The 27,172-nt window shown below is 41.9% G+C and overlaps 2 protein-coding genes across 3 annotated transcripts; both read left to right on the top strand.

Annotated features, from left to right (window-relative positions):
- Positions 1–545: 545 nt before the first annotated feature.
- On the top strand, positions 546–11,819 carry acvrl1 (activin A receptor like type 1). Of its 2 annotated transcripts, none has more exons than XM_030767321.1 (11): positions 546–729; positions 5,182–5,253; positions 5,641–5,673; positions 5,804–6,037; positions 6,688–6,866; positions 6,961–7,060; positions 7,262–7,408; positions 7,664–7,939; positions 9,128–9,325; positions 10,293–10,423; positions 10,881–11,819. In XM_030767321.1, the coding sequence occupies exons 2-11, from the start codon at positions 5,184–5,186 to the stop codon at positions 11,025–11,027; spliced, it is 1,515 nt and encodes a 504-aa protein (XP_030623181.1). In that variant the 5' UTR covers positions 546–729; positions 5,182–5,183; the 3' UTR covers positions 11,028–11,819. The 2 variants fall into 2 exon arrangements, with proteins under 2 accessions (XP_030623181.1, XP_030623182.1); XM_030767322.1 differs by having other exon boundaries at positions 6,691–6,866.
- A 2,882-nt stretch (positions 11,820–14,701) lies between these two features.
- On the top strand, positions 14,702–26,842 carry acvr1ba (activin A receptor type 1Ba). Its single transcript, XM_030767213.1, has 9 exons — positions 14,702–14,817; positions 23,542–23,793; positions 24,151–24,384; positions 24,519–24,749; positions 24,906–25,073; positions 25,197–25,353; positions 25,516–25,640; positions 25,793–25,923; positions 26,395–26,842. Exons 1-9 carry the CDS (start codon positions 14,754–14,756, stop codon positions 26,518–26,520), a joined length of 1,488 nt encoding a protein of 495 aa, XP_030623073.1. The 5' UTR covers positions 14,702–14,753; the 3' UTR covers positions 26,521–26,842.
- The last annotated feature ends 330 nt before the right edge of the window (positions 26,843–27,172 follow it).

Genomic DNA, 27,172 nt, shown 5'->3' on the forward strand with positions numbered 1-27,172 from the left:
AAATGAAAGGTTTGCCAGCGACAGGAAAACAGCTATGAGAGCACATTCCAAGCGGACCCCGGGCGAGACAATGAGGGGTGGGACAAAACTGTATATTTAAAATCTGTAATCTCACCCTTAAATCAGGAACGAGTCAAAGTTGGGTTTGTACTTATTTTGATGGAGTCCTCTGTCTGAGACGCTCTTCGGATGTACTGCGAGGCGGAAGACGTCTAGTCCTGCTCCGGACCTCAGTTTCGTGTTTTCGATTTATCAGTTTAAGATGTAGGCAAAGATACAACTGCTTAGTTCGTGCTGCTTAAGCGTCAGTACACATAACTTGTCTAATGTTCGACCCGTTTTTTTTAGCGCATAATACACAGTCTGACTTTACCGAATGTACTTTTAATAACATTTCACTTTAAACTGATTTAGGAAGAGTAAATGGATTTCTGAGAGTGGCTGTCACAGAAGTAAAAGAGGATGTGGAAGAGTTAAGGTCCCCGAACATCTGGATCTGAGTAAACTAATCTGGCCCATGATACACAGAAGAATCTGTGGCCAATGTTAGATGTGGGTTACAACTGAGACGTTTTCCCGCAAATATCATCCATTTCGAGAGAAACGCGTTTAATATCAAGCATGGGGTATATGTGGTACATTTTCAGACAGATATCATATGATTTCATTAATCCGTGAAAAAAGAAGGCGAAGAAGACGACTGGTTTCTGAAGCTACAGGGAACACAAGGTAATTTACAATCTATGTCACGACAACTTCAATTCAACAGTAGACAGAGTTCCCACATTATATGTTTGGGATAACGTGCAGTTTTGACATAATCCATCAAATATCATTTTCAAAGCTAAAACTGAAGTGCGACTATCGTGGAATTTACATGTTATTTTTCGCTTTCTAAAAGTCATACTACGATTACCATTTTTGTGCTCCGAGTGTGATAGCCTCCCTTATTTGAGAGTAGCCCAAATAATTCCTTGACATAAATATGCTAATGTTAATCTCCAAGCGATTCTTAGGGGTTCAGTAAATGTGTACTGTTTGCACCCGGAGGCTTGAACTTTCCGTATGGTATTCCGTAAAGTATTAAGTCTTATTGTAGAATGTGCTGTACTGCTCACAGGTGGTTCATCTGAGATCATTATCTTCTTTAATCATTACTTACGAAAACAACAAGTTTAACTGATTTAAATTTTTCTCTTGATGATTCATTTATGTAAAATCTTTATGTACAGTATCTTTAACATTTCCTGTTCGATTTATTCAGCTGAATCTAACATTAAAAGCAATCCACATACTTTTCACCGACTTTCAATGGTTTAAACTCAGCCATAGTCAAAGATATGGAACAATTTCTGTCAGAACAATATCTGACTTAAGCAATGAATTAAAACAAAAGCAAGTAAAAATAAGTATATTCACTCCAAGGTAACTCACAACTCCTGCATATGCCATACAGACCAGTGAGTCAGTGAATCTCAAATAGCATTTTACCCCCATCTTTAAGACAGCTGCCCAAGGATGATGGTCAATATCCAGAGAAAGTTATTTATCTAAGAGTTGTCTCTGGACTTCACTCAAAATCCAAAATCTAACCTTGCAACACAGAATAATATTTGGATAGGATATTATTGCAGTTCTGTGAGTGCTATCAAATTAAAGAGAGGAGAATGTTTACTTATATCCTAATAAATCAAAATACACTGAATACACTTAGTGATGAAAAGAGTTATGAAATGCGTTCACTGCTTTGTTTTGTTGTTGTTGTTGTTTGTTTGTTTGTTTTTGTTTTGGTTTTTCATTACCAAAATATTTATTTACAGTACACGCTCAGAGTTTTCTAAAAAAAAAAACAAAAAAAGAAAACAGCCAACGTTTCCATGGGAAAAAAAAAATAGGACATGTAGCAAAATTGTAATAACATATTCAGCTTGTGAAGCAGGCTATTTCTGCGCCGCATAAAGCAACTCATACGCATATATACTTTTAGTAAGGGCCCTTTACATCATGGGAGTCCAGGCGCAGAGAAAATAAATGCAATCCATATCCAGTACACATGGATCCTGAAAATAAAGCTCTTATCTTGTAGCTATGAAACGCCAGCATTCATAAAGACAATCCGGCATACCGATCTCTCACGTCAAGTCAAAACAATTAAGGCCGCACAACAAGATGGAGGTGCAGATAGGCCCGGTATGCTCCTCAGTAATGCTTGACGTGTTATGACACAACATTCAAAACAGTAGAAGTCTGGTTTAGAGAAGTCTTTCTCACATGAGAATAAAACGACTGACTCTGGGCCTCTCTGTCTCAGGTCTGCTGACTCTTAGGTTCTTATGCATCATGGCTTGTTGGGGAGGGGGGAAGAGGAAGTGTACTGCCACAAGGCTAAGGGTGATCAGACAGGATATTTGAGAGATCCTGACACAATCTGATTTTGAGAAGAGACAGTAAAGCCATAAGGAGCAGTTATCTATCTCCGTGGAGAATACAGAAGATGGAGGGGTGGAGTTGTGTTTATCCTAAATGTCTTCCAAAGGGCCATCCAATTACACAGCGATGATGTACAGCAAACCTGATACAGAATCAACATAGACTCTGCACTGACACTCACTGGCACATATTAGCTTATCTGTGTGAATGAAATGGGGAAGAGGGAACTTCTGTCAACTCTTGCCCTTAAATATTACTGTGAATCTTACAACACTGAGAAATCACATGCAAGTTCTCATTGTTACACAATCTGGCTAAAATACCTGACTTCTGTGTCAAATCATACGGTAAAGCCATACAAATATTGAGTATGCTTTCCCTTGATCTAAAATGTATCAAACACATAAGAGTGTGCCCCCAGGTGAGGAAATGTTAAGACCTGACCTACTAGAAATAGCTTCATTGGGGTGCTGCTCGTGTCTCTTACAAGATGTCAAATCTGTTTCAGCTGACCCACCTGCCTACCGTAGCTGAAACTCATAGATGAGTGCTCCCCTTGAACACCAGTCTGTCCTGTACAGGCAGTAGATATACCTCAGCCTCACCAGGCTTCATCAGTAGGGGTTAAATAATTAGATAGTATACAAACTACGTGACTACAGTATTTGTAACAGGGAACGTAGGTTGAGATCAAGAATAAACCTAAGGCTAGCTCATAGCTAGCTGGGTTTCTGTAATGCAGGCAACTGTTAACAAGCTAAGCAAGGCAACAAACTTGTCATCAGCTACAGTACTGTTGATAGTTAACTTGTAAAGTTGATGTTGTGTTCCTAAAACACAGTGTAATGTTTAATTTAAGTGTGTGTGTGTGTTTCCCTACCTTGTGAAGTTACAGTTAATCCTGAGTCTGTCTTTTTCTATGCGTTATCAACATACAGCTTCTGACTGCACAGCCTACAGTTTCTATTGAATTAATGCACATTTAGTCTCAGGACTAAATGAAACTGACTAAATGATCAAAATAACTCCAGCCAGTACTATTCAAACCCCCTTACACCATTGATTTAACAAGCCAACTTAAATGAGTGCTAGGTGACCCTATTAAATTAAAAGGTTGTTTGGAAATGTCGTGGCATTGACTTAGCTATCCCAAATCACCAGACGACTTTTTTGACATGATTCTGGCTTGCACATTCTGACCGGTTTTCAATAGATGGCACTCTGTTCTGCATACTCTTAGCAGTTTAATTGACAGATGTTTCTATATGGTTGTACAAGGTGAGGTCCATGTAAATGTCAGCATGTCTAAATACAGTCTGGCAGTCTCTTTTATAAAGGAAGATGAAAGACATCAGAGTGAAATAATAAAGGAAAAATACATAGCTCTCTTTGAAACTGCAGTAATTCACTCTCTCTCTCTCTCAAAAAAAAAAAAAACACTTAATAGTAAAAAAAATTTGGTGTTGTATGTGTTTGCGATAAATTTTATCAAGAGGAATAAACTACAAGAGCAGCCAAGAGCCAGAAGCTTTCATCACCCTTCCATTTCAAAACATTATGGCTGACCCTGTTTTTCCATGACATCAGAGGAGTAAATGGTGTGCTTATAGAACTGCAGGCACGCTAGAGCATTTTCCTTCCTGTTATTTAATTCTGAATCATTCTTTTTCTGGGGCACTCTAAACAGCAGTGTTTCAGTCAGAGCAGCATAACTCTCATTATGGTATGGGTATGCAGTACTCTCATTTTAATTGTCATGGTTAAGTACACCTAAAACCTTATACATGTTATTTATAGTGGACACAACTGCCATGCAGAACGCTAAAATTATGTAAATTAACTACAGTTGCTGGCCAAACACACTCTTTTTTTTTTTTTTTTTTTTTGAAACTGTATAGCTTGCATCCAGCACAAGACCATAAAACCATATTTTAGATGTTGCTATGGTTTTTCCCACGATCAAAAATGAACTCTCTCGTGCCGACATCTTGCTTGCGTGACCAGCGTTCTTTTAGACCCTAAGGAATGAACTACAGAGAGTGTCTGGATTGCCGGCCGGGGTGCGGCCTCAATAGCAGGAAGCGCAGTCATCAATATTTACTCTTTAGCACAGAGCCGACCACAGAGTCGGTGGCGCTAGGCAACACGGGGGCCGGAGAGCGCGCTTGCTTTTACCAAACTGTTTTCCCACCCACTCTGACAGCAGCAATTAGAGTGCAGGCAGACTGACTGGACCCTCTCTGCCTGTTGTTCTTTGAGCTCATGATTTCCTTTGCTGCAGAGCCTTGTCTTTTGTAGCTCCTGCCCCCCACCAGAGAGGAAAAAAAAAACACTACATCCGTAAAGGTGGCTATTGGCATTGCCATTTGAATTCATAGATGACTAGTGCTGTGAAGAATTTAAGCCTGACTGGAGGGGCATGAGTTTAGGTAAAGTTTGGACTTTCAGACAGTATGAAACATAAGATAATGATCATCAAGAAACACTGAAATTGTTTTATTTTCAAATTCAGAGACAGTGGAACATTCAAAACTCAGCAAACACAGGATCTAAATAGATAAGAATCTAAACATTTAATGCCTTTTTGGTCTGTCAGAATATTTTGAAGTGATCTACCAGTAATGTTTTCTCAAGAAGCTCTTATCGGCTCATGTGGACCCCTCAGAGGTTTTCTTGCAGTAAGTCATCACTCTAATAATGTTTAATAATCCATTCTGTCAGTCATGTCACTGTAGGTTCTCTTTATCACAGGCATGGAGGGTGCTGAGATCCTAACACTCCTGCTGGTTTTGGTGTATTCACAGACCTGTACTGCTCTTGTAGGTAAGCACATATTTTATATATTTACTGTTTACTATATCTCAACTTTATCAGTTATTGAAAACATGCATCATAACTTATTAAACACGGTTTGTACAGAATGTACACATGTTGTCATGGCAAACGAATAAAAAAAAAACGAACACTAATCAGATTGTTTGTCCTGTTGCTTCACATGTAATGACAAATTAATGTTCTCAGGTGTTTCTGGTGTGTGTGTGTGTGTGTGTGACACTTAATGTTGGATTAACTTAAGCCCATGTTTAATGCAAAATCATCAACACAAACTTAATTATAAACTGCTTTTGCTTGCCAGAAATTTGGGCTTGTGATACTGCACAAAAGTGAATGAATTTCTCTGAATAACTCTACCCACTTAATATCTTTCAGATCAAATATCTGATTCTTCATCTTCAGTTTCAGGTAATTATCAGCGTGTCCGATAGTCAGTCAGTTCATTTATAAACATTTCCTCATGTGTATACAGTACTTTGATTTTTATCAACGTAATGGTTGCCTTCCCTGACGTTTTCTGTCCGCACCTTTCCCTCAGCTCAAAATGTAAATGGCAAAGTTCAATGTGTGTGTGAGAATGCGCACACCTGCCACAACGCCTCCTGCTGGGGAGACATGTGTTTCTACACTCTTGTCCATGGGCACGAAGTTAGAGGCTGCTTTGACAAGAAGCAGCGAGAGCAGTGTTTCGTGGACAGTATACCTGGAGTGTATGCCCACTGCTGCTACACCAACCACTGCAATGCCAACAGCACCGCGCCTAAGAAACCAGGTCAGGCTTCATGTGCTAGTTCTTAGAGGGTTTCGGCCTCAAACACATTACGTTTATGGCGCATCACACAAGAAGGATAAGATCAGCTAAATATATTTGAGTCAAGTGACATAACGGTCACTCAGCTACAACGCTGAGAAAATAATGGGAATTATGATAATAATACTCATATCTGTGAAAATTGTTGGAGAAAGCAGAAGGAAATTCTTTTGTTTTCCTGTAAAGTGACTTTGTTTGATAAGTGTTTGTCTCAGTAAACACGCAATTCCTGAAGAAGGTTTAAACAATAGTTGACATGCCTCTGGGAAGGCCCATAACCAGATGAGTGCTTCCCCCTAGTGGTAAATGCCAGTACATCATGTACCGCTCAAAAAAAAGAAATGGCAAAAGCCCATTACTGGAGCATTTAAAGTAGGGTTTTGATAAAGGTTTTGCATGTATTGTATGATGAAAAGGGTTATGGATTTTTCTTCTATTCACAGTTGTTTTGTGCCAAAGTGAATGCTGTTTTGCCTTCTTTAGTATATATATGAACTGTATCTTTCTCCCTCACTCTCTCTGTATGTGTGTGTATGTGTGTGTGTGTGTGTGTGCGCGCGCGTGTGTGTGTGTGTGTGTGTGTGTATGTACCTTCACATCTGTGCGTACAGTAGTGGATCCAAAGCAGGACAACATGGTTCTGTTGGTGACTCTGCCACTGCTGGTACTGCTCTTACTGTCAGTGGCCGTGTGTGCCCTAGTACTGTGGCTTCGGTCCAGACGCCAGCACCACCACTTAGAGGATACTACCATGCTCAAGGTCCCCAGCGGAGGGGACCCCACCTATGGGGTAGGACAGGCTCAAAATTCACTGCCTAACTAATACTGCTCTATGCTGAGTTTGCTCTGAAGGCAGTTTTCCCTTTGCTGTTTGTTTCCTGCAGGACATCTTTGATGAATTCTGCACGTCTGGTAGTGGCACGGGGTTGCCTTATCTGGTGCAGAGGACCATGGCTCGACAGATTTCTCTTGTTGAGTGTGTTGGTACGTATATAGATGAGTGCTTTTTATAAAAAATGTATCTTCCATGCCAGGTCGCACACAATGCCGTTTGTACCAAAGCAAAATTTCTTTTTCATGCAGGATAATTTCTGATAATAACTAATAAATGTGTCATGAAAAGTGGTAAAAAGTGTGATGGTAAAACTCACCTATGCGAGTGAATGAGTGTTTGTCTCTGTCTAGGGAAGGGACGTTATGGAGAAGTGTGGAGGGGCACCTGGATGGGTGAGAGTGTGGCTGTGAAGATTTTCTCATCTCGTGATGAACAGTCATGGTTCAGAGAGACTGAGATTTATAACACTGTCCAGCTCAGACATGAGAACATCTTAGGTGAGAATTCCCGCTGACACAACCAATCTGTGACGTTACATCGCCCATGTGGTGCATACCGTGAGACATTTAGCAATCGATATTAGCGCTATTTACCAATCTGACATCTCTGAATTAAGTGAAGGGATGAGAAATACCTCTCTCTCTCTCTCTCTCTCTCTCTCTCTCTCCCTCCATCTCTCTCTCTCATTCACTCATTCTGACTTTTTTTCTTTCTCCCTCACTCTATATATCCTTTTTCTTCACTCACTACAGGTTTCATTGCCTCTGATATGACGTCTAAAAACTCCAGTACCCAGCTGTGGTTGGTCACACATTTCCATGAACTGGGCTCCCTCTACGACTTCCTGCAGTACAGTAGCCTGGAGCCTGAGGGCTGTTTGCGAATGTGTCTGTCTGTAGCCAGCGGCCTGGTGCACCTCCACACCGAGATCCTCAGCACGCAGGGCAAGCCAGCCATCGCCCACCGAGACCTCAAGAGCCGCAACATCCTGGTGAAGAGGAACGGCCAGTGCTGCATTGCTGATCTGGGTGAGGGCGAGGCAGAGCAGGTCTTTCAATTCAACCTCGTGGGATTGCATAAGAGTGACCCTGTACATAAAGCCCATTCAAAACACTTTTTTTAATGTAAAAATGTCCTATCTCATCCCATCCCGTCCCATTCTGTTCCATTCTATCCTGTCTTATCCTATCCCATCCTATACTATCTTATCCTATCCTGTCCTATCCTGTATTATGATGTCCTATCTTATCCTATCCTGTCCTATCCTGTATTATGATGTCCTATCTTATCCTATCCTATCCTATCCTGTATTATGATGTCCTATCTTATCCTATCCTATCCTATCCTATCATATCCTATCCTATCCTGTATTATGATATCCTATCTTATCCTATCCTATCCTATCCTATCCTGTATTGTGATGTCCTATCTTATCCTATCCCGTCCTATCCTGTATTATGATGTCCTATCTTATCCTGTCCTATCCTGTATTATGATATCCTATCTTATCCTATCCTGTCCTATCCTGTATTATGATGTCCTATCTTATCCTATCCTGTCCTATCCTGTATTATGATGTCCTATCTTATCCTATCCTATCCTATCCTGTATTATGATATCCTATCTTATCCTATCCTATCCTATCCTATCCTATCCTATCCTATCCTATCCTATCCTATCCTATCCTATCCTGTATTATGATGTCCTATCTTATCCTATCCTGTCCTATCCTGTATTATGATATCCTATCTTATCCTCTCCTATCCTATCCTGTCCTGTATTATGATATCCTATCTTATCCTATCCTGTCCTATCCTGTATTATGATATCCTATCTTATCCTATCCTGTCCTATCCTGTATTATGATGTCCTATCTTATCCTATCCTATGCTGTCCTATCCTGTATTATGATATCCTATCTTATCCTATCCTGTCCTATCCTGTATTATGATATCCTATCTTATCCTATCCAATCCTGTCCTGTATTATGATATCCTATCTTATCCTGTCCAATCCTGTCCTGTATTATGCTATCCTATACTATCCCATCTTGTCCTATCCTGTCCTGTCCTGTCATATCCTGATGTGTCCTATGCCATCCTATCATATCACCTCCTGTCATGTTGAATCATGATCTATTATGTATAATACGCTTCTTTGGTTGAATCCCAGTTGTGGACGAGTTAGTAAAGGACTCTGTTCTGTCTCGTCCTCAGGCCTGGCTGTCATTCACTCTCAGAGCTCTGACTATCTCGATGTGGGGAACAACCCAAGAGTGGGCACCAAACGCTATATGGCTCCAGAGGTTCTGGACGAGAGCATCCGCACTGACGTGTTTGAGTCCTATAAACAAACAGACATTTGGGCCCTGGGCCTGGTTCTCTGGGAGATCTCTCGGCGAACCATTGTAAACGGTATGTTTTTCTGGAATGTTCATTGAAAAAGTAAATCTTACTTTACTAGGTCAGTAAACATGGACAAAATGCAGATGATGCTCTAATTTGAAAAATCAGAATATTTCCCTTGATAACTAAAAAAGTGCTCTCCAAATATGAAACCATGACTAATTGCTAAAACTATATACCTGCGGTTCCATCGAATATTGTTTCAAAGAACTCTTTTTCTGGGGGAATCACTGTCATTATCACTTTGTTCCGTTGCTAGGCAATATGCTATCTCACCACAGTGATACATGTTGAGGACATATCCTCTGTATTTCTCTCATCACCACACAATATGCTCTTCTTTCACTGTCTTTTCAGCCCACTCTCCTTTTTTTTCACTGTCTGTGTCTGGCTCTACTATCCACCCACACGATTAACAGTCCAGTAATTATAAACAGCCTTATCTTGTGTCAGCACCCTCCCTCATATAGTCCAGATGCACACGCACAGACATAGTCGCTGCTGAGACAGGCCCCAGTAAAGCCCCCTTAAAACACAGTATTCTCCTGGGATAAAGAATCTCTCCTTTCTCTTTGTATCCTGCATACCACACATAGTACTCCCATTCAGTCTATCTCAAACTTCAAGTCTAAATAGCACCGTGTACTCTTAGCGCAACATGAACACATATGTATTTCATTCTGTTTTTAATCTGCCAGTACATTTGGGTTCACTCCCTTTCCTGTTACTAGGTTTTTTTTCTGCTCTTTCCTCCCACTAAGCTTTGACTGCCACACTAACGCAAGTTCTCTGGAAATTCTCTCGCCAGTCTCCCACAGAGCTATCTGGCCCTCCAAGTACCCCCCCAACCAAAAAAAATCCCAAACCACCATTTTATAGATACAGGGCTCTAACTCTAAGGCTGGGACTACTTCTGCAGCCTATTTTTTGCTAATGGAAAAGCTGAGTCACTGTAGTGATTTTGCGGTTCGTTCAGGAATTGTCGAGGAGTATCGCCCCCCTTTCTTCGACGTGGTGCCCTCAGACCCCAGCTTTGAAGAGATGAAGAAAGTCGTGTGTGTGGATCAGTACAGGCCTATTCTCCACAACAGACTGCACTCCCATCCGGTAAACCAATGTCCACATCCGTACAAAACACGTATTCTCTCTCTCACTCCCTGTCTCCCTATCAAGCCCTGTTTGGATGAGAAAGTCTATATACCAATAGGAATGATTTGAAAAGTGAGTTTTATAGTGGTTTAGAATGTCAATGGCAATCTGTGGATGCTCCCTAATATTGGCTATGGAAAATATTAGTTCTAAAGTAACTTTTAAAAAAAAATTGTCAGGTCTGGTTTTTGATCCACCTGTAGAATTGATGTAGATGTGCAGGGTATTATGCATACACAACTACCCATAAATAATCTCATTTACACATACATGCAAAACAGAAAAAAATCAAACGCAGACTTTGATTTGTATTGTGTCACAGTGAGCAGAAACCCAATGAAGTTTCTTTGAAGTTATATGGATTCTAAAAAATGTTTTGGACTTATGACCTGTTCATTTCTTCTTATTTGCCAAGATCATGTCTGCCATTGCCAAGATCATGAGGGAGTGTTGGTTCCAGAGTCCCTCAGCCCGTCTCACAGCTCTGCGTGTGCGGAAAACCCTTTCCAAGCTGGACCGGGACTATGACAGCAGCATGGAAAAACTCAAGCAGGACTTCTAGAGCTCCAGAAAAAATCCAGCCGTCCATACACAGCCACTGAAAAGAGCACCAAGAACCAGTCCTTTTTGGATCAAAAGGGAGCTGTCCTGACCTGCTTGGCGCTGAGGACCAGTTTTAGCACATTCATTCAATAGCAGTCTCTAACCCAAGTTTTCATCAATCTTACAACATCCCCTGAAGATGACCTTTCTTCCCCAAACTTAATGCCACCCTGAAGATGACCTTTCTTGCCTAAACTTATTACCACCCTGAGGAGAACTGAACTCATTGTTAGCCTCCTCCACATTTCCTCTGGGACATTCATAAGATTGGTGTTTCATGGATTTATAATATTTTTCCAGAACAGGCTATCTTTCGAAATTTAAACCATTACAGAGATGACAAAGGCATACCTCAAGGAGTTCTTTTTGGTTTAATCAGATTGTGAGGTTTCAGTGTTTGTGTGAGTACAGGTTTTTTTGTTTTTTTCAGGACATGGGTCATTCTGGACTTCCCAGTCAGTGTGTTTCCTGAAATTCCTTGGGCAGTTTCCTGCAATTCCTTGTGAATGTCTCAGAGGAGAAAGGCTTTCCAATGCTTTCACTGACCGGTGGTCTAAGTATATTTGTCACACAGAGAGTTTGTTGATGTATTCACTTTTCCTGGAGACCTTTTTGAGTCAGACACATTCCTAGCATGTAACTTACTGGCATTACTCCTTTGGTTACTTCTACTTGCTGTAAAAGTTAAAACAGCCATAAAGCAATATAATTACATACCTCCACCCTAATTTGAATTCACATTCACATACCTTGCTTTAATGTACTTTTGTATTAGGGTTTTATGTAATTATTAGAATATATTTTATCTTAATTATTTGAAGTTAAATATATATACTAAGCACAAAGGCTACAGGACAAACTTCACCATTACAGTTTGCTCAAAAAAGAAAGTTATTTGATTATATTTAATGGCAAAATAATATATTATGACAGTATTAAACAATAAACAATATTATACTTTATTTTTGCATTTCAGTGAGATTGTGGTCAGCGATCAACTGTAGAGTTTATGTAGCACACAGTACGAATTACTGGAATGTAGTATTTGCTTCAAACCACTAGAGGGCACCAGAACCCAATCTGTCTTTATAATGGAACAAAATAGCATAAGTCAGATGTCCAAAGACAAGTTTTGTGCATTATTTGATCTATGTTTCTTTCTTCTTATTCAGGCAAAATAATGTTTTAATTGGCAAAGTATTTCACTAATGTAATCACATTAGTAGAGACACTGAAGTCCCTGATATCTCATGGGACTTTGAACAAGTAATGCTGTGCTGTAGAACAAAACTGATGGATACAATGCTGAATGTATTCTCTGTGATCCGGTTTCACCCAGACCTATATTTGCTTCAGTGCAAATAGATATCTCACCCACATATCTTATTCCTGGAGATATAAATGCCAAAAGGGTGTAGTTGTGCTTTTAATCTGGACTGACTCACAGAGTCACACATAGACTATAAGGACATACAGATTTTTCGACAGGTTCATGACAAACTTCATAGAGTTCATGTTAAAATGTATTGTCTTTGTTCAGTTTGGAGTTGAGCAAATAAAAGGCAAAAGCATTAAATCCCAACCATTTGTTTCTGGGTCATTTTTGTTTTAACCAGAACATCTGGCCGGATGTAAATTACGCTGATGATTACTTTTTTGCATGTCGAGATTCTTTTTCTCTTTTTGTAATATGATGTTTACCAGTTACAGTCTTTTCACTGCAAGATGACAAAAGATTAATTGACTGTGGTGGGGGTGGGGGGTGGGGGGGGGGGGATCCCAGTCCCAGTCCTTCACCATTCTAGAATCCAGTGTGAGTTAACATTGAGTGAATGTGATTTGCATGTGCTTCAGAAAAAGGATGGACATTGATTTCTGTCTGTCTCTTTATCTATATCCGTGCTTGCATGTGTCTGGGTATATCTGTCTGTGGCATTGCATGGGCTGCAGGAGATAATACTTCTCCAAAGCCCCAGTCTGTCTGATCAGTCAGATGGAGTGGGGGTTATTTTTAACAGAGTACAGGGGCTAGGGGGTGGGGTGGGGGTCTTTTTCAGTATCAACAGTCTGTTTTTGCTTTAGAGTCAGGTCAGACTCATTGCATGTGTCCTTTTTTTCTTGCTCTCAGTAGTGCTGCTACTTTTTCACTTTTTATTGTGCTGTTTGCTGAGTTGGTGCCACCTTTTGGATGTTTAAATAGAAAAGCTCTGGTATCGTGTACTACAGTAATGCATGGATATCTCTGACAGGTGTAAACAGGGGGATACTATCCCAGTGCGAAAACAATGGAGACAGTTCAGCCTTGGAGCTGAGTACATGAGTACAAGCACAGAAATCTGTCATAACAGTGCAAAGAGATAATGCTGCCAAGCTATCAAATACATTTGCAGAAAAATGCTGGTATACATTGAATTGTGATAAACCGTTTATTTTATTTTATTTTTGGGGGGGAACATTTGGTCATGTGGTCATTAAAAGGACGTGCAGTGTTACGGACTAATGGCTTCAAATGCTTCCTTTATTCCACTAGATTAAAATCACAAGTTCTTCGGCAATTCTAGAGGCAGTAAACAACATGAGGTTCTAGCAATGCAGTAATATTACCTCTCCCGTAGAAATGCTCTCAGAGTAGATATCCTCACAATACTGACCATAAATGTTTCACTGAGGTGATAACATTGGATTAAGATTTCTCAGGAACATGTCCATTACACTACTGTCGTCATCAAATTCATTATTTGTAGACAAGGTGAGGCAAGATCTTGATGAACTCCCTTCTGGAGATTTAAGTGGTTCTCTTTAGGATTTAAGACTGCTTTACAGGGGTTTTTAAGCTTATTAGAGTGTCACGCTTCACATAAAATGGTCTTTTCACCCCAAAGAAATCCAGCTCTTGAGCCATAAGAAGTATTGTTACTCAGTAGAATTGAACAGGAGAGGACAGACTGGTGATCTCCACTCTGCAGTCATGGGTTTAGGTCATTTTATTTGTCTGTTGGTTACACACAAAACAAGGGGGGAGAATAAGTCTTAATGGGTTTTTGTGAATGTGATTAAAAATCTATACATATCTGTCATAAAAAGATAGCACAGGAGGTGTAGTTGTAATACAGACAAAACAAGCCAAGAAAAGCAGTCTTTATGATGTCAACCATACTGCTAGTATACACACAAACACAACAGACACACACACACACGCACGCACGCAAATACACATACACACACGTTATACGGTGAATCTTACAACATCAGAAACAGTCACAGCAAAGCTGCTTTGGATTTTCAAAAATATATGAATGAAGTTATAAATTCCTTCAGCATTTTAATTGACCCAACAGTCTTGATGCATATTTTGTGATAAATTCTCAGATGTAGCGTCAATAAAGTAATGTGTTTCTGTTTCTCTCTCTCTCTCTCTCTCTCTCTCTCTCTCTCTCTCTCTTTCCCTCTTGCATCCTCTCTTACACTTTCATATTCTCCAATAAGTCATGCTCTTTTCTTTACAACAAAGGACCGTATGCGTGGAACCCTCCCCTTTAAAAAAAAACGCGCACACCCCTTTAACCACGTCTGTGTCGCTGAGACTGGCTGGCGGTGTAAGGTTTGTGGTTGTGTTGGAGTCTCGCTCTCTTGTCAATATCATACTCCGAATGTATTAGTGCGAAGCGATGGGAATCCTGCCGACATGTCTTCTGAACGAACAGCTTTAGTGCTCTTAGCCCTGACTGGGTTAGTAGTGATCAGTGATGGTAAGTGTAGCATTGCTCTCAGGTTTGTTTCAGTTGTTTTCCCTCGCTCGCAGTGTATTTATTTATTTGATTGTGTCGTGTGAGGGCGGCGGGGCATTGGCTGTCGCTCATCATGGCGTTGTATGGGGTTTGTAGCCTGTTAGCTAACCTAAGTCACAAGTCGGGGAAATTGTTCGGTCGACTATATTGAACGAAACTGAATCAAGCAAACCCGGGTGGTTTTGTGGCCTCTTGTGGTTGATTATACCTTTACTTTTGATTGCTCAAATTTTCAACTGAGCTGAACCCACAGCCTACGAGTGTTTCTTTGCGAGGTGACTAAATTACCATTGTAGCTGAAGACGTAAGCAACGTGAACTCTCTTGCCCGGGTCCATATTACGACATAGCAAAGTTGTAAATGGAGGACACTGTTCTTAAATTAACACGCTAACATTATCAGCAGTGTTTATGTGAATATGAACGTATTAATTGTTAAGGAATGTTTCAGTACTAGGTTTCCCCGAAGTACCACTTTAATACAAGCCCAGTCAAGTTCTCTTGTCCCAACCCAGTAACTATCCCAATTTAATTGTGCCTTACAGGGCGAGGTGAGTTTGATTAATTTAATTCCTATTTTGCAGTTTATGCCATAATATATTACCGTGACATATATTTAGATAACATCAGCCAGGAGACATTGCGTCTCTAACCTCAGGTATTTCCAGACATTTTAGTTTTTGCACTCTTGTCTGCTCAAATTGTATGAGAGAGGCTATATAAAATGATAATGTTAAAGCACCCTGTATAGATTAAATGTATCTCATTTTAAACAGTTATTGCGAATTACTCGCACGAGTATTTAGAGGTCTAGTAAATCAGATAGTTCTTTAAAATGACTGATTTACAGAGCCTGCAGACAAGATTAAAAAAACCCAACTTATTTACGACATAAATGAGTCGTCCTCTTTTCTTGAAAGGCACAGTAATTCAAAGTTCTGGAGAGAGGTGTGTTGATTTTAATTCAGCTATCTGCAGCGTTCTGCGATATCTTACTGTTTACAAAACAATTCAGTGGAGCTTTGTGAATAAAGCGGAATCGTTTATCTAAATCCGGTGTGGTTTAGAGATACAAGGCGTGTGCTGTGTTTTGTTCCAGGACGCTACACCGTTAGCGTCGTCGTGTCAAATTTAAACTCTTCAGGTTAGATACTTTTTTAGTCCTACTACATAGAGTCAGATAGAAGCATGCCAGCATCACATTAGATACATTCGTAGTAATTATAATAGGAACTGAAAATGTAAGAAACGTTTTAATTTGTAAAATGATGTTACTGAAAGTTAAGGTTAGTTTTACGATCACCATGAACTACAAACCTTTTGAATGCGAGAGCAGACAGACTGTGTACTCAAAAAACCCAGACAGAAGTGAAAGTTGAAGTCTGGTTTCTTTGTAATGGAAATGTGGGCATTGAGTTTCTTTTCAGTGTCCCATTAAGGGAGCCCGCTCCCCTTTTGTATGGCCCAGCTGATATTTGTAACATCCTAAGCATAAATTAATGTGTCTGTGTAACTGCACATGTCATAGTGGACCCTGTGGATGTTTTTGGAGACAGTCTTTTCCAGTAATAGTAACGTACTATTGTGAGAAAAGGGCAAGGATGCAAGTCAGGCCTGGTTACTGTCAGGATTTTGTCTCTCTCTCTTTCTCTCTCTCTCAAATTATGAATGTTTTCCCTTGTTTTAACTTGCCACACTGAAAGCGTGTGCAGTAAAACTGCTTTAATGAAGTTATCCCAAGCTTCCTGCATTTTCACATAACATTGAAAATTAAAGCTAAGAATGTGATCATTCTGTACTGACTGACTGATTTCCGAGAATCAGTCCTCCACTGCTGTTCAGACAAAGCAGTTGTGCTCAGTTTTAGGTACGCTACTCTGATGAGATTCTTGGGTGCAAGTAGTACCCATTAAATTTATAGACTGTGCCTCTGTCAGTCAAGTAGTGGTGTGGTGGTGGTGCTAGTGGATCATAGTCTGGGGGAAGGGGTGTGAGTGGGGGGGGGGGGGGGTGTTTAAAGACTGCCAGTGAAGTGTTTGTACAGCTGGTGTGTGTGTATGTGTGTGTGTGTTAATAAGGATTTGTTGGATTTTTGTTTTTGTTTTTTGTTTTTTTTAAAGTCAATGCTGGAGAAAACTGCAGCCGGTAGCCTACCTGCCGACTCCAAAAACACACGTCCCGTGTTTGACACACAGGCCTGCGTGCATTGCTGAGCAGTTACTCAGCTGACTGTGTGATGGCTTGTTTACTGATGACCTTGAGTCTGGTGTGTCAGGAGAAGCAGTAGTCCCATGTCTGTGACGGTTCTCACAGCCGTGTGGGGAAGAGGAGGGAAAATAAGCATTGGCAACATGATACTTGCACGGTGAGCTAGGCAGACAGCCGCAAGGCAAGGCGCGTCTCTCTCTCTCTCTCTCTCTCTCTCTCTCTCTCTCTCTCTTTTTTCTTTCTTTCTTTTTCCCCTCTGCTACCTTAACAGTACATACTAGACAGGCTGTACTTTCGAGGGATCTTTTGTCAACTTTTCTTTGAAAACATGTTAGATTTCATGAAAGAAATTTAGTTTTCGAATTTCTAAAGTGTGTCCATTGATCCATATGGCTGCAGTTCTGTATTTGAAAGTCCAGTGTCCCAGTGACCACTGTTGAAAAGGGCTTGGTTCTAGTCTGCTTTCCGTTTTTGTCAATGATCTGCAACCTGTTGTTGCAGATCATTGACAAACATTTTAGATGTTTAAGACAAATGTTCAGATCAGGCCCGGTCATCTGAAACTAATTCAGTTTGACAGGCAGTGATTCATAAAGCATGTAAAAAACATGAAGCAGAACTTGAGGTCTAGAACCTAACAAGGTGTTGACTAGATACACGTAGGAAAAATGAGTAGGCCTTAGTCCACCCCCACTGCGGTGAACAGGGGTGTTTGGGGTTCTGTGATGACAGTGTAGTAACAGATTGATGTTATGGAAATGCAACAGGTCTGCGCATCAAGCCACATTTTGCATGTTTCTGCCTGTCTGTAAGATCAGAGGGAGGAAACTAGAGAGGAAATGGAAATGCGGGGATCTTTTTTTGTCTGCCTGCCTGTCTGTCTGTCTACATGCCTGCCTGTCTGTCTGTCTGCTCATGTCTCTTTGGAGGCTTTAGATTGGGGTCAGGGTCAGGGTCTCAGTGGGCGAGGGTCCGGGCTGTGTGCTGTTAATGACCTTGTTAAGGGCCTTAGGATCCAGCGGAGACAAAAGAGTGGCAGTAGTGAGAGAAAAGCTGGCCTTTCAGTGACGTTTGTCAGACAGTATGCATGTACTGGAGCATTGACTTAATATGTAATAGCTACTCTAACTGTAGGGCTGCTGGCCTTTTGAACCATTTGAACTTAAGAGCAAAATTTCCTGAATTCTGAGTGTCTCTCAGCTGGCCCTATTCTGACTTAGTCTTTAAGCAGTACTGGTATTACATTTGCACACAACATGAGCACAAATTACAGAAGCCTACAAACAACATGTTTCATTTTTTGATGTCCTGCAGTTTTACTTTTATGTGGAAGAAATGAGGAAATGGAAAATGGCATGGGAATAGGAATGGGGTTGCCCCCCCCCCCCCACCCCCTGGCCAAAACAGAAAAAAAAAAAACAGGTAAAGAAGATGGAGAGGTTAAGACAGACTTTCCTGGGAGAGAGAGGGAGAAGGGTTCTGCTTTGGGACCAGACAAGTAATTTGACCATAATCAGGAGAGAGCGGAAGAGACTCCTCTTCTTCCCTTGCATTGATTTTTGTGTGTGTGTGTGTGTGTGTGTGTGTGTGTGTGTGTGTGTGTGTGTGTGCGCGCGCGTGCGTGCTCTGTCTGGCGGCGTCGGCATGTCTTAATCAGTTCTCTGTCTGGCCTCTCTATGGATCTCATTTCAGCCCATGTATCTTGGATAACGGCACTCTCACAGACTGCATGCTCCCTCCAGCCCCCCCAGCATCCTTCTCTCTCTCCCCTAAGTGAGGGGAAGGAGGAAGGTAAATGGACAGACATTATGCAGAGGAGGTAAAGCAAGATAACACCAACGAGGAGAGCCAAGTGCTGTGACCGGGAAAGAACGAGAGTTATTTTTTTTGACCCAAATGATTGTAATGGATCTGAGTCAACCGATTATCTTGCAAAAGTGAGCTGCATATCAGTAGGGTTTTTTTTTTCTTCCTCATTTACAAACACTTCTTTTTAATCCTTACTCTGCTTTTGCCCACTACTCTTAAAAGAGCTGTGGAGATGTTTGTACTGTAAGGGGGGTTTGTCACTGAAGCAGTTATGTGCGGTTGTTGTAAAGCTATTTGTGGTTTTATCGTCTACTAGAGCCTGCCCCTGTGAGCCCCGTCCAAATCAGCCAAGCAAACTCTTAATGCAACAGTATTATTCATTCCTTCCCACCATGGCTGTCATTTCCTGTCTGAACAGGCATGGAATGATAGGAACTTTACACTGGCAGCAGAATTTTGGGCCCGTTCTCGACTCAATTCCCTCTTTCTTTTCGCCTAAGTCAAAGTCTAGACTGGGTTTTAATGACGGTCACAGCTGGTCAGCTCAGCTTAAGCCTGGTCACAGCTGGGGGTTCATTCAGTCCCCCTCCTGCTACCTCTCCTTATCCAAGGCTATCTTTTCCTAGTTCCCCCACCCTCAGAGACAGCTCCTAAAAGCACAGAGCTTTTAGGAGGCCACCCCCAACCCCTGCCTCAGCCCTCCACCTCCACTACCACCACCACTGCCCGACGAGTCCCTTTACAACCCCCCCCCCCCCCCCCCCCCCCCCCCGTCCTTTTACGCTCCCCCTCCCTCTCCTGTTTTTTGTTGAGACAGAGCCAATCCAATCCCTCCTCATGTCCCCCTAATCTCAACACAAAGGGCTAGTGTAAGGCCACCAATTACATGAATACGAGAGCCGCGTTCGTATAGTTCTGAGCCAAGTCGGGTCGCTTACGCTTGCTTTGACAGCACGCACCAGATACCACTCTGGGCTTTTGGTGATGGTGGTGGTGGTGGTGGTATTGTTGTTGGCCAACTTCAAATATCATTTCCAGCAGACTCACAGACTGACACTTGGAATGTTTATTGGAATGTTTTTGGAGACTGTTCTCTCTGTGTTCATTGTGACGAAGCAAATTTTTAATGGTCTGTTGTATCAGAGGTGGCTGCAGTCCACATTCAACGCTGTAATGCTCAGTTCATGGATCAGGTTTCATATGTGGCTTAGAGGTGATGCAGACCAGTCAGTGCAACATGGCCCAAGTCTGTGCAGTCAGCAGAAAATCCAGGTGACGAAACCACATGCCATGTCACCACTGAAGTGTTTCCAGTTTTAGCAAAAAAAGTTGCGAAGAGGGTTTTTTGAGGAACTTAACTGTAACCGAGTGTGAGTGACCACACTTCCAAGCTATTGGTTTCCCACAAACCGCATGCTCATGGGAGACGGGATAGGAGCAGACATGTGGATTTGCTCTGTTGCTGTCAGAAGCCTCTCCAGACGTAAATGTGTGCTTTGTATGTTTGTGTGGTAAACTTGTTTGACATCTTTAACCATGACTGGGAATTAGCTGTCAGTCACTGCATCAAGCAGTTAAATAGTTCGTTGTGTAAGTGTTCACAAGTAAAAGCTTGTACTTTCCAACCATAAGCAACAGAGCAAGAACAAGGCCTTAACGGCACAGTGGATCAACTCTGTTACAAAACCAGATGCCGAGACCCCTTAAGCCTGCATAACGGAATCTTATATGTATACATACATACATACACACTCACACACACACACACACACACGTGTGTGTGTGTGTATATATATATATATATATATATATATATACACACACACACATATTTTTTTTTTTTTTTGGCAGTCATGAAATGTGAGCAGTAATTGGTCTCTCCAGACAGTGCAAGCAGGCATTGTTGAAAAAAGAAAAAAAACCCTCTGGTGAATTGTGCTATGTGGTTTTGATGTCTCATGGTTTAGAAGATCACTTGCCTGTCTGTCCACAGAACAGTATCAGTCTGTTTTTTTTCCCCACTCATTTTATCTGCTTGCTTAATAAAAAAAATCAAGTTTCATTTAAGTATATAGGCTATATAAAGTGCCATAATGGTGTACATGCCTTTGACTATTTAGGGCAAAGGTGTTTTTGTCCATTAGTATAAAACTTTACAAGGACATTGCAGACAATCCATAACACTAAATTAATATTTATCTCACCCTTTTTAGATGGGTTTTGTTTCTCAACACTTAGATTTTAATTTTCAATGGTTAGAAGTTCTGTCACATTGTCGTGAAGAATGACGTTTTATAATTACGCCACTACATTTCCGCCCAAGATCATTAAAGGCTGATTAAGACTCCGTAACAGTCAGGTCAGTGAGGTTATCTCTGACTGAACTCGCTCTGTTCTCTCTGCCCATAGACACTGTACACAGCTCTCACCTCACAAGACACTGAAGATCCAGATGCTGGACTGTATTGACCAACTGCCGGTCACATATACGCAGTAGTGCAGACATGACCTTTTCTGCGGTTGACTTCATGAAAATATGAGCTTCATTAGTCAAGTGATTAAGAGGCTGTGGAACAGAGTTGTTTTTCCCTCTTTATCAGGGCCTGGTCACCTCTGTGTAATCTACAGGAAATTCCTGGTGCATGTGAACTGTAATGAACTTGGCCACTCCACTGGTACTTACTGGCATTTTTATAAAGTCAGGAACATGCGGTCTTACGAGAATTGTCAAGAAGTGTGGTCTAAAGAAATCGCTAACTAAACTCTTTCTATCTCTCTCATACACACACACACACACACACAAACATACATCTGTGCATCTGTGGGGAAATTCTCCCTTTTTTTTTTTTTTTTTTTTTAAAGGGTGTGGTTTGGCAAGATGTGTGTCGTGTGTCGCAATGCATGTGTGTGGGAGAGAAAGAGGAAGTGTGGTGAGTAATATGTTTTTAATGAGCATGTTGGTCTTCACTTGCTGAGAAACTGTAGGTAAAACAGAGAAGACTGGGGGAGAGTGAGAGAGCGGTCCAAGGAGAGTGAATGGTGAAAACAGGATCTGTCACTGAAAGGTTTCTAGCAACATCCTAAAGTGTGGAGAGGAAACCACAAGAAGAAAAGAAATGGGCATTAGAACAGGCAACTTGAGTATGGAAAGGCCCGGCAAAAAAGCTGGATGAGCTTGTTTGTAAGATCATGGTGTCCAATTTGACCTTTGTCCTTCACTGAGTCTTCTTTACTTCTTCCCTTTCGTCAACTTTTTTTGTGTCTTGTTATTTTAACACGAGTAATTTGTCCTAAGTGGCTTGCCATTGTTCTTTTCTCAGTACTGGACTGATAACATTGGGGGTGCGGGTGAAGCGTGACAGCTAACCCTCCCGTCTCTTACTGATGACCTCTCTCTCTCACACACACACACACACGCATTCTCTCTCTCTTTCCCTGTCTCTCTCTCTCTCTCTCTCTCTCTCTCTCTCACACACACACACACATTCTTTTTTCTCTCCCTCTCTCTGTCTCTCCCTCTCTCTGTCTCACACACACAAACACACACACACACACGCATTCTCTCTCTCTCTCTCTCCCTCTCTCTTCCCCTCTCTCCCCTCTCTCTGTCTCTCTCTCTCTCGTTCTCTCTCTTGTCACAGTGGAGCTTGTCAGCCCCACTAATCCCAACCGGTTTTCGTTTGTTCGTTTGCCGAGAGACACCCATATAAGCAGAGGTGGTGACAACTCAGAGATGAAAATTATAAAACCTACAGGGCTCATCGATTCAGATGCTTTCGTTTCTGCCCTCACTTTCTGAGGAGCACAGACAGTGAGGAGCTGACATTTTAAAGGTTAATTTGAATTTTAAATTCATCACTCAAATGAATATCTGCTTTTACGTAAACATAGTTAATGAAAGTCATTGAGTACATTGAGATTTAGAGTTTTTTCATATAGATAAAAGTGAGGTTAATATCAGTATAGGTGAGGTTGTGTGAGATCAAAGGGTTAAAATGTTAGTATGAATACAGCATATCTGTTCTTTAGGCTGGGAGCTTGTGCTTTTGGGCCTTCATTTATTTATTTAGAATGCACTTCGTTTCTAATAGTTATAAGCACCTGACCAACCTGTCCTTCCCTTGGAGTAAAGTTTTTAAATTCTTCACACCTTCCTTTAGCAGTTTTATAATTCAGACCGCTCAGGGCTGTGTTAATGTGTTGGCTTTAAATTATTTTGATAGAGGACACTGTTGTTGTTTTGTTTTTTTGAAGAATGCTGCAGTTGAGATTGGACACAGCAAATCCCATGGCAGTTTCATTTATACAGGGTCTGTTTGAGTTCATCTGCAGTGGGAGATTGAATTTCATGTTTTGCAGTCTGGTGGTAAACTAGAGCCTGCACTCGGTGCCTCTGCTTGAACTGACTGTGACACCAACCTAATAAACTACCATTCACTAAGGTTGGCTTTGCTTGCCCCCTGGTGGTGAAAAGCCATACATGAGAGACCTACAGGTACAGAGAGGCCTTGCCCAAGCTTTTCAAACAGAACAGTCAGATACAGTAGGCAAGCTGAACCTTCTGTATAGAGAGCATTGCCCTGTACATAAATTGACCTGCCCCATGTTAACAGTCCAAAATATGCTCATCTCTTCACACGTGTTCTTCTGCTGCTTCTTCTCTCTCCAGCTCTTAGGTGTAACTGCACTAACTGCGAGAAGACGGGCTATGAGTGCGAAACGGACGGAGCATGCATGGTCTCCACTTCCCATATCCGTGGGCAGGAGCAGCACATTCGCATCTGCATTTCCCGGGACAGCCTGGTGCCGCCTGGGCAGCCATTCTACTGTCTAAGTGCCCAAGGGTTTCTCAACACCCACTGCTGCTACACAGACTACTGCAACAGCGTCGACCTCAAAGTCCCCGTCGGTAAGACCCTGAGCCCGCCAAACTTAAAACAGAGATGGCAGTTTTCTACCTTGTATTCCCTGTCTGGCCCTCTCTGTTTCCACTGTGTAACTATTGTGAACGTGTCCCCTTACCTTTGACAACGTTGAGAAAATTAGTTGTAATATATAATGTGGACCTTTTTAAGCCACCCATTCCTAAATTGCAGAGACTTAATGGAGAGGAGGCAGAGGAAGGACTTCAAAACCAATACATTCAAAAATAAAGCTGTAACCTTGGAACAAATCCCCAACCTTTGACACGTCCTGTTTCCGTTTCCTGAAGATTTTTACATAACAATAAATAGCATCTCTGGACAGACATCATGTTCTCCTCCCTGTCCTCCTGCAGATCCAGAAGACAGGTGGGGACCAGTGGAGCTGGTGGCGGTAATTGCTGGACCCGTCTTCCTCTTCTGCCTACTGCTGATTGTGGGCGTCTTCCTGTTCCAGCACCATCAGCGCGCTTACGGCCATCGACAGCAGCTGGATGTGGAGGACCCTTCCTGCGACCACCTCTACCTCGCAAAGGACAAGACGCTACAAGATCTGATTTATGACCTGTCCACCTCAGGATCTGGCTCCGGTGAGTCCTATCTTATCAGGAGAATCTCCACCCCTTCCGAAGGTCTCTTTTTATGTTGTTAATGAAAAGTCACAGGACGTTGACTGCGAAATGTGCACGTCAGTTCTTATGATCTCGTGTGCACTTGTGTGCAGGTCTGCCCTTGTTTGTGCAGCGCACAGTGGCCAGGACCATTGTGCTGCAGGAAATCATCGGGAAAGGGCGTTTCGGCGAGGTCTGGCGGGGGAGATGGCGAGGAGGAGATGTGGCAGTTAAGATTTTCTCCTCCAGAGAGGAGCGCTCCTGGTTCCGTGAGGCGGAAATCTATCAGACCATCATGCTTCGCCATGAGAACATATTGGGCTTCATTGCAGCAGACAACAAAGGTGAGCACCAGCAAAGACCTCATTGATTCTATGATCCGTTTTTCTTTTTTTAAACTTTTTCTCAACAAGCTTCTCAGCCATACCTATACTTAATTTTACGAGTGACAATGTGCCATCCTTTGAATTTTTAAAAAATCTTTTCTTCCTCTTTCTCAGATAATGGCACATGGACCCAGCTTTGGCTGGTGTCAGACTATCACGAGCATGGCTCTCTGTTTGACTACTTGAACCACTACTCTGTCACAATCGAGGGTATGATCAAGTTGGCACTGTCGGCGGCCAGCGGCCTGGCACATCTGCACATGGAAATACTCGGCACACAGGGTAAGGAAGGATTCAGAATGATGAAGCTCTCCCATGGCAAATAATAAATGCCACAGACATATTGGTACTAAGACCATGACTGGCGTCGAAGTATACGAAATGGTTCAATCTGTTGTCCTACAGGCAAACCTGGAATTGCACATCGTGATCTGAAATCTAAGAACATTTTGGTGAAGAAGAACGGCACGTGTGCCATCGCTGACCTGGGGTTGGCAGTGAGGCACGAGTCTCTCACTGACACCATTGATATTGCTCCTAATCAACGCGTGGGCACAAAGAGGTACTTCTACCCATTGTCCTTTTGGATAAGTGAAGAAAATAAAAACAGTTTTGGCTCACAGCTGCCGCTAGCTCTCAGTTTTACCATCACTGACTGCTCAAAATGAGGACAGAGAGATGTTGTTGTGGCTGGTAATTTAATTAAGCCCATTATGTTTGTCAGGTATATGGCCCCTGAAGTGCTGGATGAGACCATCAACATGAAACATTTTGACTCATTTAAATGTGCTGATATCTATGCCCTGGGACTGGTGTACTGGGAGATAGCACGCCGTTGCAGTGCTGGAGGTAATGTTCAAAGTTTTGGGCTGTAAAATTACAGTTAAAATGCATTTGGTTTCACTTTGTTTGTTTTTATTTATTTATTTAACGACCGGTCTGGTGATTGGATGGTGAATGGATGTATTTGAAATTGCTGTCTGACTGTTTTGCTGTCACAGGTATCCACGAAGAGTACCAGTTGCCCTACTATGATCTCGTGCCCTCTGACCCCTCCATTGAGGAGATGAGGAAGGTGGTGTGCGACCAAAGGCTACGGCCAAATGTCCCCAACTGGTGGCAGAGCTATGAGGTATGTCCTTGACTGAGTAACAGTTATGAGGTATGTCCTTCACTGAGTAACAGTTATGAGGTATGTCCTTGACTGAGTAACAGTTATGAGGTATGTCCTTCACTGAGTAACAGTTATGAGGTATGTCCTTGACTGAGTAACAGTTATGAGGTATGTCCTTGACTGAGTAACAGTTATGAGGTATGTCCTTGACTGAGTAACAGTTATGAGGTATGTCCTTGACTGAGTAACAGTTATGAGGTATGTCCTTGACTGAGTAACAAACTTGTGAAGATATGATCCCTCCTTACCAGTTTACACTATCAATGTAATTATAAATATTATAAATATGTATAATTGTAAATAGGTAAACAGTGTTTGGCTCAGAAAGATTGACTTTTCATCTGCTGGTCCAGCTGAAGTGAGTAAATGAGTGAAGTAGGACTGAATTGGATGAGGAGGATTCTGATGAGTCCTGGCTGTGTTTCCCAGGCCCTGCGAGTGATGGGGAAGATCATGCGGGAGTGCTGGTATGCTAATGGGGCCGCCAGACTCACAGCCCTGCGAATTAAGAAGACTCTCTCTCAGCTCAGCATACAGGAGGACGTGAAGATCTGAGAGACACACATACCCACACACATACTGGCCAGGGCAGTGTTTCCGTGGAGACTCACAACACGATAACGGAAAAAAAAAAAAAAAAAAGAGAGCGAGACTTGACATGAAAGCGGTCCTGCCAGTTTTAAAGCCACACTCCATGTTGTGACTAGGCCTACCTCACCTTTTTAGCCAAAACTACTGAGTCCATCCTCTCCAAACCCTGTCTGTTCCCTCCTCCGTCTCTTAATCTGAAGTCTCGCCATGACGCTGGGCTGGCCAGCACTCTCCCCACCGTCTCAGCTAATGGGCCAGCCTCCAGGAACCACGGCTAGCACCGTTCATAACCACTCAGCTGATCTCCTAGGCTTGTTTTCCGAGGCAGGTATTACTAATGTACAGTGACAAGTTTTGCCGTATTCTTCTTCTTGTTAAGCAATGTCCCGCAATGGGACTTGCCATCTTTCAAAGACGGCGAGCTTTCAAAAGATCATATGTGGTTGTATGTTGGAACTTTTATGTATTTCCATACATCACCTGGTATTTGTTGTAATGTAAAAATTGACTCATGTCTGTTGTGAGAATGTGTGCGAGTGGCAGACACTGTTTGTGATATTAAATTCATTAGCATTTAAAAAAAAAAAGAAAGCAGAGTGTAGCAGAGTAACGAGAC

This window comes from Chanos chanos, chromosome 3 (genome assembly GCF_902362185.1).
Source record: "Chanos chanos chromosome 3, fChaCha1.1, whole genome shotgun sequence".
NCBI classification, from domain to species: Eukaryota; Metazoa; Chordata; class Actinopteri; order Gonorynchiformes; family Chanidae; genus Chanos; species Chanos chanos.